Consider the following 14,540-nt stretch of genomic DNA (forward strand, 5'->3'; position numbering starts at 1 on the left):
TTTTTCAAGTAATTTAGCAATGAAAATATTAATATATTCTTAAATTACAGCTGCATATATTAAGTCAATTTGGTAAGGGACATCTGAAAAATGACCATCTTTCTAAAAAAAAAAAATGGAAAATGACCATCTTTCTAAATTCGCCATTGTTCCCTCAAAATGTTCTGGACAAAAGTTTTGCATTTTCCCATTTTTTTCCTCTCTCTCTCCTTTTTCCTTCCCAGAAACAAAGCCCCATTGTGAGCCCTGGGTTGGGACCTGGTGGGGGAGCAACAGGGAGTGGCTTCCTCAGCCTCAAAACTTTACTCATAATGAGCCGAAGTCTATAATTGCATATATTGAGGAAAGACATGTCCTATATGTTAGGGTATGGCGTATTAAATCTCTATTGGGAGACCTACCCCAGATATAGATTATTGTCTCTCTAGCCCTATGTTTTGGAAACTAATCCTTGGTTTCCCCAAATATACATATTATATTTGATGTACAATTAATGGCATTACATTACTGAAAAATTCAACCAAATTCGCTTTTAGAGGGACTAAGTGCAAAGGATAACATTTTTCATTTTGAAGAACAGTTATGAAGCTAAAATAAGATATCTCCCCATATGTATGGCCTCTCTCCATGGGAGGCAGGGGGCATCCTTCCAGGTGCAAACTCAGAGGGGAATGTAGGTAACTTTGTAGTTCCTGTTAGTAACTGAAACATTGGAGGGATTTATTTTAAGGTATTCCTGTAGAATGTATGCCAAATATAGCATTATATTAAAGGTTCCACATAGTAACTAAAAACTATGGATTACTCTTCTGAAATGCTGCCTCCAAATTTCTGGTTAACTTTCTCAATCTGGACATCTTTTTTCTGGCTTTTCACATTTGCCATTGCAGATATCTTTTACAAATCTGGGTCAATATGTATATTCGATATACGTCTTAAGGGTGTCACAATGCTCACACTGGATAATGAAAGAGTGAATAACTTTTTCTCCTAGATTCCTAGTTGTGTCAGGACCTGATCTCCTAAAAAAAAAAAAAAGGCACTCTGACCATTTGGTTGGCTGGAACAGTGGCTTTCATAGTTTGGATGGGCACAACTTTGGATGACATAAAGACGGGTGGTTTGTTTTTAAACTAAATATTGATCAGCCATCAACTATGTGCGAGGAAACAAGCTCAGCACTGGAGAAATGGAGAGGTGAGTAGACCTACTCCCTTTCTTTAAAGAAGCTAGTATGTAGGTGAGGAAAAAAGACATAAAATGTGAATGAAAGCATAACATTATAGGGCTGTTTATGTGGGCTTCAGGGACTACACAGTTAATGATTTTCATGAGAGTTCAAATGAATAGAACAGGGAATATTTCACTGTTGTGAAAAGGAATAAATAACTCTTAGGAAAAATTTGTTATCTTCTCATTGGCATCCCATAATAGTCTGGTCATTACATTGCATAATTTATTCTGAGTGGGTATTATATATATATATACATAGGGTAAATAGAGTGGATATTCTGAGTAAGAAGTTTTTATAAGTCAAAATGTTCAAGGAATACTGCCCAAGTGGGGCATAATTGTAAAGCTAAAATGAATTACCTTCAGATCCTAAACATAATTTCTCTAATTCCTTTGCTATCGCTCCTTTTCCAAGTCATCCCGCCTCACCCAATCACATCACTCTGTATTTCCTGATAAGCAGTGAGACATACTTTGTTGGTGTCCAGAGAGGTATACAGAAGCACCATGGTTTTGTCAACATCCCCACAGTCGTCCAAGGTCACTGGGCCACCATACCCTAGGGCAAAATCAGAGCATGTTAGAGGCCATTGTTGACTTCTTGCTTGACAGACTGGTTGGACTCTGACAGAGAATGTAAAATGGGTTCAAATTACTCTGTTTCAAATTTACTGAAAAATTGTTGACCTTAATGATCTAATCAGAGGGCACCTGGATTGGTTTCTTGACCCTGAGATCTCTGAAGGGTATTTTCATAGGACATGTTATTTAATTGCAAGGAAAAATCTTTTTCATTACATTTAGGATAGCACTAAATGTAATCAGTTAATAAATCCCTCTATTATTAGTGATTCATTTTTTGCTAAGAATATTTCCTAAACTAGTAGCACAGTGTATAGGTCACTGCACAATCTGACTTAGATTATAAAAGGATCAAAATTTTTTCACTATCACTTATGGGCTGAAGACAGTGAAAAAATTACTAAAGTTCTCTGAGTTTTAGTTTTCTCATCTATGAGATAATAGTATAGGATAAACCTATGAAATGTCTGTTCAGATAAAAAATGATCAATTCAGCAATTTCACATGGCTCAACATAATAGCTAATATTTCTTTCATGTTTATTATATACCAGGACCTATGCTAAGAGCTTTATATCATAGAGAATAATTTATCAAATTATTCTCCCTGGATTACCATGATATAGAAATCATTATTATCTCCATTTTATTGATGAGAAATAGTTTATTTAATTTGTAGGTATTAAATAATTTGCCCAGGGTTGTACAGCCGGTAGGTGGCTAAACCAGGACACAAACAAATGTCTCTTGGCTCTAAGCCTGTGCTAGTGGCCATTAGGATGCTTCACCATGATCGTTGAAGTAGGAAATATTAAGAATGCACATAAAGTTCCTGGTAGAACACATGGCATGACCCATAAACGATTATGACTCCCTCCTTTCTTCTTCAGTGAAGCAGAAGTGATCTCTTCCTGTCATTACCATTCACACAGCTGTTGCTACCGCCCTCGGCCCTCATGCTGGACATCTGCTGCCTTCTGCAGCCAACAGAGGAAGACCCACCCTGCGCTAGGGCAATGGTTTCCCAGAGTAAGCCAAAAAAGGCAATTATCATTTGTCTTTTACTTAGTATACATTACATTTAAAAGAAAATTTCTTCATCATCTCTGGATGAGATCTGGGAAATTAAAGATGGGAATTTTAATAGGGGTTTATGGGAAAGGGGAATATTGTTGATCTGTGCAGTTTGGAGGAGTATGTATTGTTTCAGGTGGTATTGTTATGAGGGGATTTGATAGTTACAAGGTTTAACACAGGATCCCAGATCCTTAAAGGACAGAAAGGGAGATGTGGAGGGACCAAAATCAAACTGCAAATATTTCGCTTCTTGCTAGTCTCTAAGCACAGTGAGTACATCACTGCTCAAAATGCCCTATGATGAGCTTGCTCACAAGTACAGAAACTGAGCCACATGCTCTTTCTATGATATCCAAAGATCATGAAAGTCTACAGCATAAATGGCAGTCCAGTTATCAATAATAGAATCCCCAAAGTTTATGCAATGATGTTTGCCTCCAGTTGAGTTCAAAGGCAGTTATTAATAGCTATTGAACCATCTATTGCCAACTCCCTCATCATTTTCCAGTGTCCATTCAGAAAGCCCACATTTCTTCAGCTTTCTTGTTGTTTACTCTTCAGAGACCAGTACCTTCAAAAGTGAGGTTCCTGAAGGCATAAGCAAATTTGGGGATGAGAATTTCTTCTCCATTTTCAAGAAATGTCTTCAGCATGTGTCCAAAGAGCAAGATTCCATTCAAGTAGGCAAGAGCAAAGTCTTTTCCCTGAATGAGAAAGAAAACTCTTAAAATGGGTCCCAAAAAAGAGATTCTAGTCTTGAGCCTGGAGCAAAAGGTTCTTGGGATCAGCAGAGTAACTGGAAAGTTAAAAGGATATTAGAGGAGTTAGAGGGATGTTATTAAAGGAGACTTCTGGAAAATCCCTTCTTGGGTCAGTGCTCTTTATCATCCCATGTCACAATTCTGCCTTTTCTTGGGATCAATAACACAAGAACACTGGTTTCAGGGCAGTAACTATAAGCAGTTATACTTCCTTCCCATAATGATAAAATATACAGTTGCCACCAGAAAAGACAATGTGAAGCATTTTCGTAATTTCTATACGATTTTATATGGAGATAATGTTTTCTTGTAGTTGAATGTTTTCATTAAAGTGAAAAAGAGAAAACAAACAAAAGCAACCCCTGCCTTTCAGTGTCCTGAATGGGACGTGAGCAGGTTGGATTGCATGAGACCACTGAACTTGCTTTGAAGACAGTTCTGGTTGGGTATTACTCCAAGCCCCAATGTCTGCCCCGGGAAAGCAATGGAGAAGGTCAGAACTCCGCTTCCTCTGCAGCTGGTGCATGGTGGTCTTCACAGAACCGAGCTACAAATTATTAATAAAAGCTCTTGCCCTACTGAGATCAACTGAGTACTGTTACCTAGGGCATTTTGGACTGCCCATTTGTGAAGAATCATACTTTTGTCAGAGCTGAGAAGATGATCAAGTGCTATCTGGCTACTACACCCAGAATTATATTTGCTAGGAAATATAAAAAGGAAAAATGAAACTCTTTCACTGGATTCCATTTCTTTTGCTGAAGTCATCATTTCATGAAATGAAAAGAATCCAGTTAAAACACAGTGCCTAATTTTGGCAGGGTCATAAATTAGAGGGCTTAGAATTACTAGTCTACAGGAAAAAACCCCCAGAGGTATCCATTTCCTTATAGCTTTTTGGGCCTGACCCTTGACTTGCCCACCCAAAGTTGTTTAGGGTCCTCAGCATTTTCCCTTCCTTCCCCTGGCACTCCAAATCTACTCTTACCTGTTAGTCTCTGAGGGCAGAATGCATCCAATAAATTTAATCACATTAAGGTACAGTGACTGACAAAGCCCAATGTGCTATTAGAGTCAGGGGCCCTGCATCATACAGTAAGGTGCCCATGATTTAATGTCCAAACGGAAGCCCTTTTTCTAGGACAAATGCTAAACCGGATGAGATACTGGGGTAACAAGAATAAATCAGGACTGTCCCGGGCAAATTTGCATAATGGTCAACTGAATTGTAATGAAGGACAATTTCTTAACCTAGGAATACACATATCTAAAGGTAGAATTTTGGTATCAGTGACAGAAAAAAATTGCTTTAGAATGTAGGGAACTTTCCAGTAATACTTTCTTCGTTTTACACTATTTAATTTTTACCTCCCCTAAGTGTGAGAAAAACTCTCAATAGCAGAGCTTCTTCCTATCTTTCCATATTGTCACTTCCACTCTGATGTTGCAGAAGTGTCCCCCATTGTGCTGGTCTAGAGTCTAGCAGAGTGACCTCTAGTAGGAGTTTTGGTAGAGGTTCTGCTGTTGCAAACTGCTGTACACATAGTTGGTCTCCAGTTAACATTTGTTGAGTGAATTGGAAAGAATAAAAATAATTTCCCATTTTAGAATTTGGGTCCCGAATAGAAGAATAATTGTACTATCCCCGACAAAGAAAATAATAGTGTATTATTTATACTATAATATAAAATAAGAGCTTACCAGTGAAAAGTTACTGGAGAAAGAGTAATTTAGTTTGGAAGTTTCAGGAGGCAGTGTCAGAACAAGGACATTTTTCATATAGTCAGGGGCTACGGCATAGTCCTCAAAGTAGTAGTCACTATAATAAAAAGCACAGGTTCCTTATGAAAATTAAGTTCCTCCAAAACTAGAGATGAACCTTCAGCCATTCACACAAACTATAAACACTTGAAAATAGTTTAAAACATTTTTTTTTCCAGTAATCTGCAAAACTTTCTACTTCCCCCTGATAGGGTTATTTTCTTCTGTGCTTGCAAGTTGAATAAGAGAACTTAGGCAGCTATGGTTAACATAAACGCATGGAGAGGAAAATCAAAAAACAGATACTTCTTTGAGGGAGATCATTTGGGCTCTGGATATGTGAGCTAGTACTTGCTTTCAAGGATTGGTTTATAGCTGGAAGCTTTCTCTTCTGTAAGTGCTCTTAACAATTTAGGGATATTGGGACATGGAAGAGAGAAATTTTATCATTCAACTTACTTTTCAGATGGTGAAACATAACCATAAAAAGAATAACCATTTTCTCTAACACTGTTAGCTTCTTGACATATGGGACATTAGCTCACTGATCTTTGTATCCTCAACTCTTAGACAATGCTTGGCACTTTGTAGACTCTCAATACTGTCTGAGATTACTGGGAAAATCATATGGTTCTAAGCTTCCTTATTTGGATGTTTTAATATGCAAAGAATTTAACATATTTGAACTGCTATAATTAGGGTGATCATTATTTAATCTTTTTTAAGATATAGGGGTCTCACTATGCTGCCCAGGCTGGTCTTGAACTCCTGGGCTCAAGTGATCCTCTGGGCTCAGCCTCCGAGCAGCTGGACAGGCACATGCCACCACTCCTGGCATATTTAATATTTAAACACTTCTACTATGTGCTAAAGACTATGTTGAATATTTTGCTCCTATTATCACATCTAATCCTAGAAGCACCCCTATAAAGAGGACATGTTAATTCTCATTTTACAAATGAGAAGACTTAATCTCAAGATGATTAAAAAAAAAGAGTTAAAAGAATCAGGAGTGTTAAAATTAGAATTTCAACACAAGTTATGTCTAGTTTTGAGTCTCATGATCTTTCTAAAACATAGCAGGTATCCTTTGGGAATAGCGGCAAAGGAATGTCAGCACTTTGGTGGTTGATTGAGGATTTGCTGAAAGTAAAATTAAACCAACCTGGCTACCCTGAGGATTCCTTCTAGAGGGCAAAGCACATATTGAAATCAATATGGTTACTGGAGTGAAATATTGATAACTTTGCCCTCTTTTCTGTACTTCTGTAACTAAAAGGCTATGTTGGTTGATAAATTATCTTCATGACCATCTAGCCAACAAACAGGACTATAGTTCCTATGCTTCATTTCCCTTCATGCTGAAGTACAGTTAGTGTAGGTGAAATGACCAGGCAAATTATGGGAAAGTTCTAGAGCAGTAACAGCCTCTGGACTGAATACAGACAGGTAATGATTAATGATCCGGTCAGATAAGTGAAATCATGTGATGCAGCTGCTGGAGACAAGGGACACAGGCACACCAGTGACACCTTCTTTAAGCCTAACTGGACTCTAATATTTCCGTGGTACAGTTTGTTAGTGGGGTCTCCACCCTCATCAGAAGATGAGCGGTAAAAGATGGGATGTGACAAAAGGTGGTTTCTGCTCTCTGAAATTTTCTCTCCTTAGTCCCAGAGAAGTGTGGAGGAAAAGATCACTACCTAGTGACTGTGCTACAGAGGACAAAGAATAATTGTGTAAATCAGACACATAAAACTGAAACTCTATTCTTATCAGAGGTAAAAGTAATCTAGGACCAAAGGCCATTAGCAAAGGAAGGGAAAATATGTGGCCCACAGTCCCAGGAATAATATTATTGAGTCATTAGTTGATTTCTCATCTCCTGGAAATCAGGATCCTAGGTTGACTGAATAGGTCTCGTAAATGAATGGATATTTGGATTTAATGGGGTTTTTATAAAACTTTTATATGTAGACATGATAGAGGTGTCAAAGGAATGCATCTCTGCCAGGGTCACAATAGATTAAATAAGAATGAGTCTGTGATTAAGAAAGAATGAGACTTTGGTTCAAATATTATCATTATACTGAACCCTGCAAGAGGCTATGTAAAGCAAGAGAAGAGAGAATGTCTTCTGTAAATCCTTGGAATACTTCCTTTTTGAAAGGAGGTAGTTTCTTCCAAATATTATACCTACTTGAATAGATCCACTAGGATAATGACAATGTCTTCAGCCTCTTCTTGGTCATCCTTGAGGTTGTTGATGGTGTCTGGTGTTCCGCACACAACGATCACTGGAGAAGAGAGCAAGGCACGGAGAGAAATATATGACGGTCTACACACAAACAGGGAAGGAACCAGTTGCCAGAATTTGAACCCAGTATGTACATGTTACATTTTTTTTTTAAGATTAACACCAATTGCTCAAATCCCCCCTCCCTTATTTTATTTTATTTCTTTTACAGTTATAGAGTCAGAATAGAGCAGCATGGGATCTTTAAAAAAAAAATCACCTAGCCCATTCCCTTAATTTTATAGATTTAAGGAGGCTGAAGCCAAGATGCCAAAGGGTCAAAGAACCAGTAGATGACAAAGATAGCTCTAGTGGTCAAGTTTGCGAGTCTTGGTTTAGTGTTTATACCATTATAGTAGGCTGGAGTGGTTAGAAAAGCTATTTTCATAGAGAAGTGATGTGCACCTCACTATTTGTAAAAGTGGTTGAAAAAGATATAGTAAAAGTGAATGTGAGAAGAATTTATAAAGTCTTCCTAAACAACTTTCCTTGGGCTTTGTCTCTAGCTTAACTTAAAACTCCATCTTAGTAATTTCAGTGACAGAGTCCAATCTGAAGCTCTGCCACAAATTTCAGCCAGCTGCCTACCGAATGCACGGCTTTATGAGTATGAGGAGTTTGGGGGACACTTCAGTAGAGCTTTTTTATATCCTGTGCTGTTTAGTTGAATTGTAAACTCTTTAGGGACATGAATAATTTTATACTTCTTCTCCCTCATATCTTGGTTAATGTTTTTGCAACTGGTTGATTCTTAATAAAGCAAATGCTTGATAATGGCAGTACATGATTTGAGTGATATCAAGAAATCTGTCAAGCAAGAGTCTTCCCTTGTAGGAAATTCACACAACTGATTCCTTTGCTCCTGATATATTCTTGTTTATAGACAGAACTATGTGAGAAGTATAACAAATCCTCTAATAACTTAGGATAATTTTATCCCATTAGCCTTGCATACTTGGCCTCTAGCTGGGAGATCATTGGGCAAGTGAGATACAGAAAGATTAGGAAAGTGAGACAATTTTTGCTTTTCTTATAATTTTTCCTGAGGCCATATAATCAATAAATTTATCCTTGGGGACCTGGGGGATCAGAATGTGTGAGCATTAGTCACAAATCCAATAATATGTTGGATGGAGATGAACTTAAAAAGCAGTTTACTGATGGTGGGTCATGATATTCTTTTGGTTTATAAAAGCTGGAGTTTAGCATTATCATTACTTTCACTATGTTAATATATTTATCCATACTACTTTTGTATTTTCTCTCAGAGTATAAGATTTTAGTCAATGAAAGGAATGATACAATGGAGTTGCATGCAACTATACATCTTCTCCAATATACAAAATACATACAGGTAATGATGATAGCTCTGCAGTGGCAGATTTGTCAAAGTAACTCATAAGCAGGTGGTACTCATGAGGAAGAAATTGGCAAAAAAAAATCTTCATGTTTTCGTACCATTGCTTTTCCTATTATTATCTGTTAAGAAAGCCTGAAACTGCTCCTTTTTTCTCAACGTGTCCTTAAAGTTGAGTTCCTGGGAAAAATAGGAAACTCCAGCCTCCAGAGCATTGAGGTACCTAGAACAGGAAAAAGAGAAACTAAGAAACCAGCTTCGATCTCTCATGGGCTTCTAGCCTTTCACTTATTATTTGCAGATCTCTCCTGGGACTTGTTCATTTAAAATTCATTTCTGCTATTAACACAATAGACAGTACACACCATGGAACCACTAGTTTGGATTGTGAACATCTAATTTAGTGAATGTATGGGGGAAATTTTAGGGAGTCTTCCTGTATACATACAAATAGTAGACATTTGGTGGGTCCCTTATGATGGCTTCCTGCTCTTTGCAGAAGGAAGGTTCTACTCTGCTCTATAAATCAGTCCCATTATCATGGATAAGTTGAAACCTTTGAATCCACAGTGCAAAAATTGAGAACTGATAGGAATAAGTTCTACTCTTATGTGAAATGGACTTTTGTGTGTTCTAAGTTCACCCCAAAGTTTTTAGGATGCGGTCTTAGGGTTGATTGCTGCAGTTCCCTAGATGTGACCTCTCGTGGTTTTCCACCTTAGTCTTCTGCATACTTAGGTGGAGAGAGACTGTGGGACTAAGTAGCATCCTGGAAGTAACAGGCAGTAACCCAACTAGAAGATTCCCTCTGCCACTTTTGTTGGAGTTGAGTGAACCTTGCAATTTTCTTTTAGCAATGGAACCCATTATTTCTGTTCTCCCTGCCCCTTGTGCCTCTGAAAAGGTGTGAACGAATTTTTTCTTTCTGAGTACTTGTAGGTGTGAGCAGAATGCACATTCTCTGGTATCATATCTTACACAGCGATGCGAAAGCACTAACTTGTGGTTTCATTTTCCTTATCTGTAAAATGGGGATCATATTACTTGTTTTCTTCTCTTCAGAGAATTTTCCATGGGGAATCAATCAAACTAATGTGAATGTACTTACAAAACTAGAAAGTGTTGCAAATGCAATGTGTGCTGATTATTTTTACAACTCTATATTTACTTTGGCCCCTTTGCTTCTACATGAGTGTAAGAAAGTGGGCTTGTGTCCATTCCCAACACTGTTATATGCGATAATAAGCAGGCGGCTTGCCATGAGTCTATGGCTTCCCTACATAGCAAGTGCTAGCAGAATATTAATGATCCTGCTTACCAGAAACAGTCCTCAGACTCATTACCATCCTTGTAAACATATGAAGAGTTCCAGGAAAATGTTTTAAATGGCAGATCATTGGCCCTCCAAAAGTTAACCAAGAAGTACATCAATTTCCTGGCTGGAGACATCAGCCTGGTTAAGGTTTCTTTATAGTCACATGACAATCCAAAACTTCCAGCTGAAATCATGGGGTAGCTCAATGCTGTGTCAAGGCTATGCCAAGAGGTGAGAAAGAAACCAGTGTCAGGATTAACTTAAGCAGTACAAATAAGCTCCCCCTTTAACCTGTTTCAGCATGCGTGTGTAAGCGGTAAGAATGACATAAGGTCATTAAAGCAGTTTTCTCATTTATATAGGTGTCCCTCCCACACAGATGAATTTAAAAGCAACATTCATTGAGTAACATGCTATGTTTCAAGCACATCGTAGGTGGTTTCATAAATATGAGGCTTGGTTGATTTTACTTATTCTAAAATGAGTTGTCATGATATCTGAGCTGGCACATAAGGGCTTTGGGAAGTAGTGCTAAGAAAATAGAGGATGGGCCACCACAGCTACCATTAACTGTTGTACAGCCAGAAAGGTGCCATCTTCACTTTTCCCTCCATGCATTCATTGCCTTCTTCCCAGCTCTGCTCTGGACTACCTTTGAGACAGACATCAGCTGAGGCTTTGAGAGGCTTTCCTTCCCCTACTTGTACCTTCTTGTAGTTTCCTAAATAAACCAAGCTTCATTCCCAACCAGGCCTTCACAAATGCCAGGAACGATATTCCCCTGCCTCTTTGCCAGAATGACTCTTACTCATGTCTCAGGTCCTAGATTACATATCGCTTTATCTACCAGGAAAACTTTCCTTGATACCTAAGACCACGTAATTATTTGGGTGAGTCTCTGTTTAATATCTGTCTTCTCCACTCTACCGTAAGCTCCTTGAAGGCAGGGGTTGTGCCTGGCTGTTCACCTCGGTATCTCCAGTCTGCCTGACTTGTGGGTTGATGCTCAATATGCATTTCATGAAAGAAGGAAAACAACATCCCCTTCCATCTTCAGGGCTCCATGGAAAGGCTTTATTGGGTGTCCTGCTTGCATCTCAAACTCACCGTGCTCATAGTCAGATTTATCATTTCTTATTTTCTTCAAAACTGCTCCTTACCCTGATTTTTAAATTTCTTCTAGTGTTCTGATATCTCAAAGGCTTCTTTGACTTCTCTCCATCCTTCACCCCAACAGCCAATGTTATCAAATACTATTGATTCGACCTTCCAATATCTTTGCAGCCACCCTCCTTTTCCATGCCCACAGCTTTCTCACTGATTTAGGCCCTTCTACCCTGCTGACTTTCCTGTCGTCAGTCCCTGCCTGTGTCTCTCCTACATACTGTGGTCAATCATTCTTCCCAAAGTTGAGCTTCTTCCCATGGCACTCCCAAGCTCAAAACCATAGTAGTTTCTGATGCAAATCTCATGAAATGCAACTTCCTTCACCTGGACTTCCCTCCCATGAACTTCCAAATATGGCCCTACTTAATTTTTGTAGTCTTGTCCCTTTTATTTCCCTATACATTCCCTGGGCTCCAGTAAATACAGACATTCACAAAAGTCTTTCACTTTCCTGCTTCTTTGCTTTTTGCACATACTTCTCCCTTTGCCTGGCTGGAAAGTTTACCCCCTCATCCCTACCCATTAAAATTTTACCCATTCTTCAACACACAAAAGATACCATCTCCTTCGTGAAGTCTCTCTCCTCTTGAAGCTTAGCCCCCTCAACCAGAGGTGACCCTTTTCTTCTGTGCACCCTGAAGCTTCTTGTTTGTACTTCTCTGGTGGAATCTATCTCACTCTGCTTTGTATTGGTCACCAGAGCCCTTGGCACCTTCTCTATTTGTCTAGGCAGAGGCTGTGTTTTACTTAATTCTCTCTACTGTGACAACTAAAATGCTTCTTTGCACATAGAAGGGCTTCATCAACAGTGAAGCAATTTTCCCAATCCTCCTTTCCTTCTGATCGTACTCAATACCAGTATTAGTAAGTGATCAGAGGACAGCTGGGAATGAGTGCAGGAGGAGTAAGATGCTGCACCTGTCTGCATTTTGGTACAGAAGCCGGGCTCAAGAAGTGCTCCTGTGTCGTGCCTGTGGCATGTGGTGGGCCCGAGCATCCGAGTCTGTTTGTACTGTGGGTGCGAGGTGTCAAAAGCAAACATTGCAACAGAAATTTCAAAGGTCTGTTTACTCTCCAAAATCTATTGCAAGGGCTCCTTCTGCACAATTTTCTCTGTGTAGACGAGGGGTGATTCTTGATTCAAGGTCAGATTGAACAGGTGGAAGAAAGGCACGTGAGAGGGATTTTGATTGGCAAAGGTGTGATCAGGGTAACAAAGTGTTTTGTGCTGTGCAAATCACACTGCGTGAAATGGATGGAAGGGATAAGAGTGCTTTTCCCAAAGCCAGAAAAATATATTCATTCTAAAATACATTGAAAGCTTTTTTCTAAGATGGTAAGAGTACTGTACCAAGTACTTGAACATGTTGTTTATATAATCCTCAGCTCTATGAAATAAATGCCTCGTCATCCTCCCTACTTTCACAGACCTAGGGGTAGAGCAGAACCCGGTTAACATCCTGAGGTGCTGCACTTCCCTTTGTGTTTCCCTGCCTTCTGCGCATACTTCTGTGAATGTTTTATTTATGAAACTCCTCCAGTTGTGCAAGTTCACTGCCTCCCCTGCTTCCTGTCAAAACTCTGACTCTTTACCAATACCACGGTGTCAGTAACTCAACCTGAACAGCTACTGTGATTCACCCCACACTGAGCAAAGATAAAGTTATCTGGATAAGGGAATGAAAGTTATAGAGATGGCAGAATGGTAGAGCCTCAGCACCCCTGATTGCGACGCCTTGACTAGACTGTCGTTTGATGAATCATTTAAATTGCAATGTCATGTCTTGACTTCAGTTCACAGTAATATTAAAACAACAGCAAACCAAACTACTTACTACATCTGGTAGGTGGAATATGTGCATGAGGGCCCCATGAGGACACAGCCCATGTTTTTTTCACTCTGTAGGAGAAGAAAAAAACCACAACTAATCTCTGAAACTAAAAAAAAATTATTTGATGGACAGGAAAGAAGTGGCAAGGGGCAGCCTCCCAGATTAGAAAGTGGGCCTCCCAAAATGCCTGAGCACAGAGCAGAGAGGAGCAGCATAGGGTGCCTTGGACTGCGCAGGGCCAGCCAAGGCATGGAGAGGTCTGGGAGGGAAGAGATGCTGAGAGTGGAGGGGAAAAGTGCTCTGCAAAGGTGGGCTGCCTGCAGGTGAAGCTGTATTCCTTATCAAACGGAGGATGGGAAGAAGTGGCAAAGGGACTGGCAGGCTGTACCATTAGCGGGATCTGTAGGCCAGATTGTGGGGAGATGAAATTTGGAGGCGCTTTTGAAGGGAGAGGGCAAGTTTCAGTTTGAGGGAGAGCTACAAAGCAGGGCCACAGAGAACAAAACGCAATGTGATCGATTGGGTCATTATTGATCTCATTTGCTCCTATTTCTCAAGGGAAACCTGGTTAGGAATATCCCACCCCTGGTTTTGGAGAACCAGGGTATACCTCTCTCTGTAGAGGCAGAAAGAAGAAGCACACACTCCTGGAATTGTGACGTGGAGTTTATAAAACTACCCTTACCCACTCCTCACCCTCCCAAGATGGAGAATCACTGCTGTGGTCAGCCACTCTTCTGGACATGAGTATGGCCTATCTGGTCGGTGTGATGTTATTGATTGAAGTTTTAGAGCCATGGCTCTACACCCAGTGCTCTGCTTAGCTCCTGTGGTACAAGGGAGGGGGTGCCTTGCACACCTACTTATCTTTAGAGAGCTTGTGACACTCATTAGCTCCTTAAAGCTCTGACTAGGGCTAGGGGTTTGGAGTTGGGAGGAGCTAGACAAGAATCTCTCTTCCCATTTCCATCCTCTGACATGCGGTTACTACTTTAAATCAGGCTGTCAGATTCAAGCCTTAAGCAATTAATTTGTGACGTGATATATGGTGATGACTGGAAACAGAGATTTCCGGCGTGGACCTTGAAATATATTTTTCAACATGGCTCATCTGGTATTTCTTTAGGGACACAAAGGAAAACCAGTTTAGACCAACATTT

At 39.7% G+C, this 14,540-nt stretch overlaps 1 protein-coding gene across 1 annotated transcript in view; it reads right to left on the minus strand.

Annotated features, from left to right (window-relative positions):
* The window catches only part of GUCY2C (guanylate cyclase 2C), a 126,612-nt gene that overhangs the window by 98,311 nt on the left and 13,761 nt on the right, over positions 1-14,540 (minus strand). Inside the window, exons 3-9 of the mRNA XM_012652161.1 lie at positions 13,384-13,448; positions 10,385-10,600; positions 9,168-9,289; positions 7,614-7,710; positions 5,354-5,471; positions 3,463-3,595; positions 1,707-1,792 (exon numbers count right to left, since the gene is read on the minus strand). Coding sequence (XP_012507615.1) covers positions 1,707-1,792; positions 3,463-3,595; positions 5,354-5,471; positions 7,614-7,710; positions 9,168-9,289; positions 10,385-10,600; positions 13,384-13,448 — 837 coding nt within the window. The remainder of the gene's footprint in view (positions 1-1,706; positions 1,793-3,462; positions 3,596-5,353; positions 5,472-7,613; positions 7,711-9,167; positions 9,290-10,384; positions 10,601-13,383; positions 13,449-14,540) is intronic.

The sequence above is a fragment of the Propithecus coquereli genome, unplaced genomic scaffold, assembly GCF_000956105.1.
Source record: "Propithecus coquereli isolate 6110/MARCELLA unplaced genomic scaffold, Pcoq_1.0 Scaffold381, whole genome shotgun sequence".
Taxonomy (NCBI): domain Eukaryota; kingdom Metazoa; phylum Chordata; class Mammalia; order Primates; family Indriidae; genus Propithecus; species Propithecus coquereli.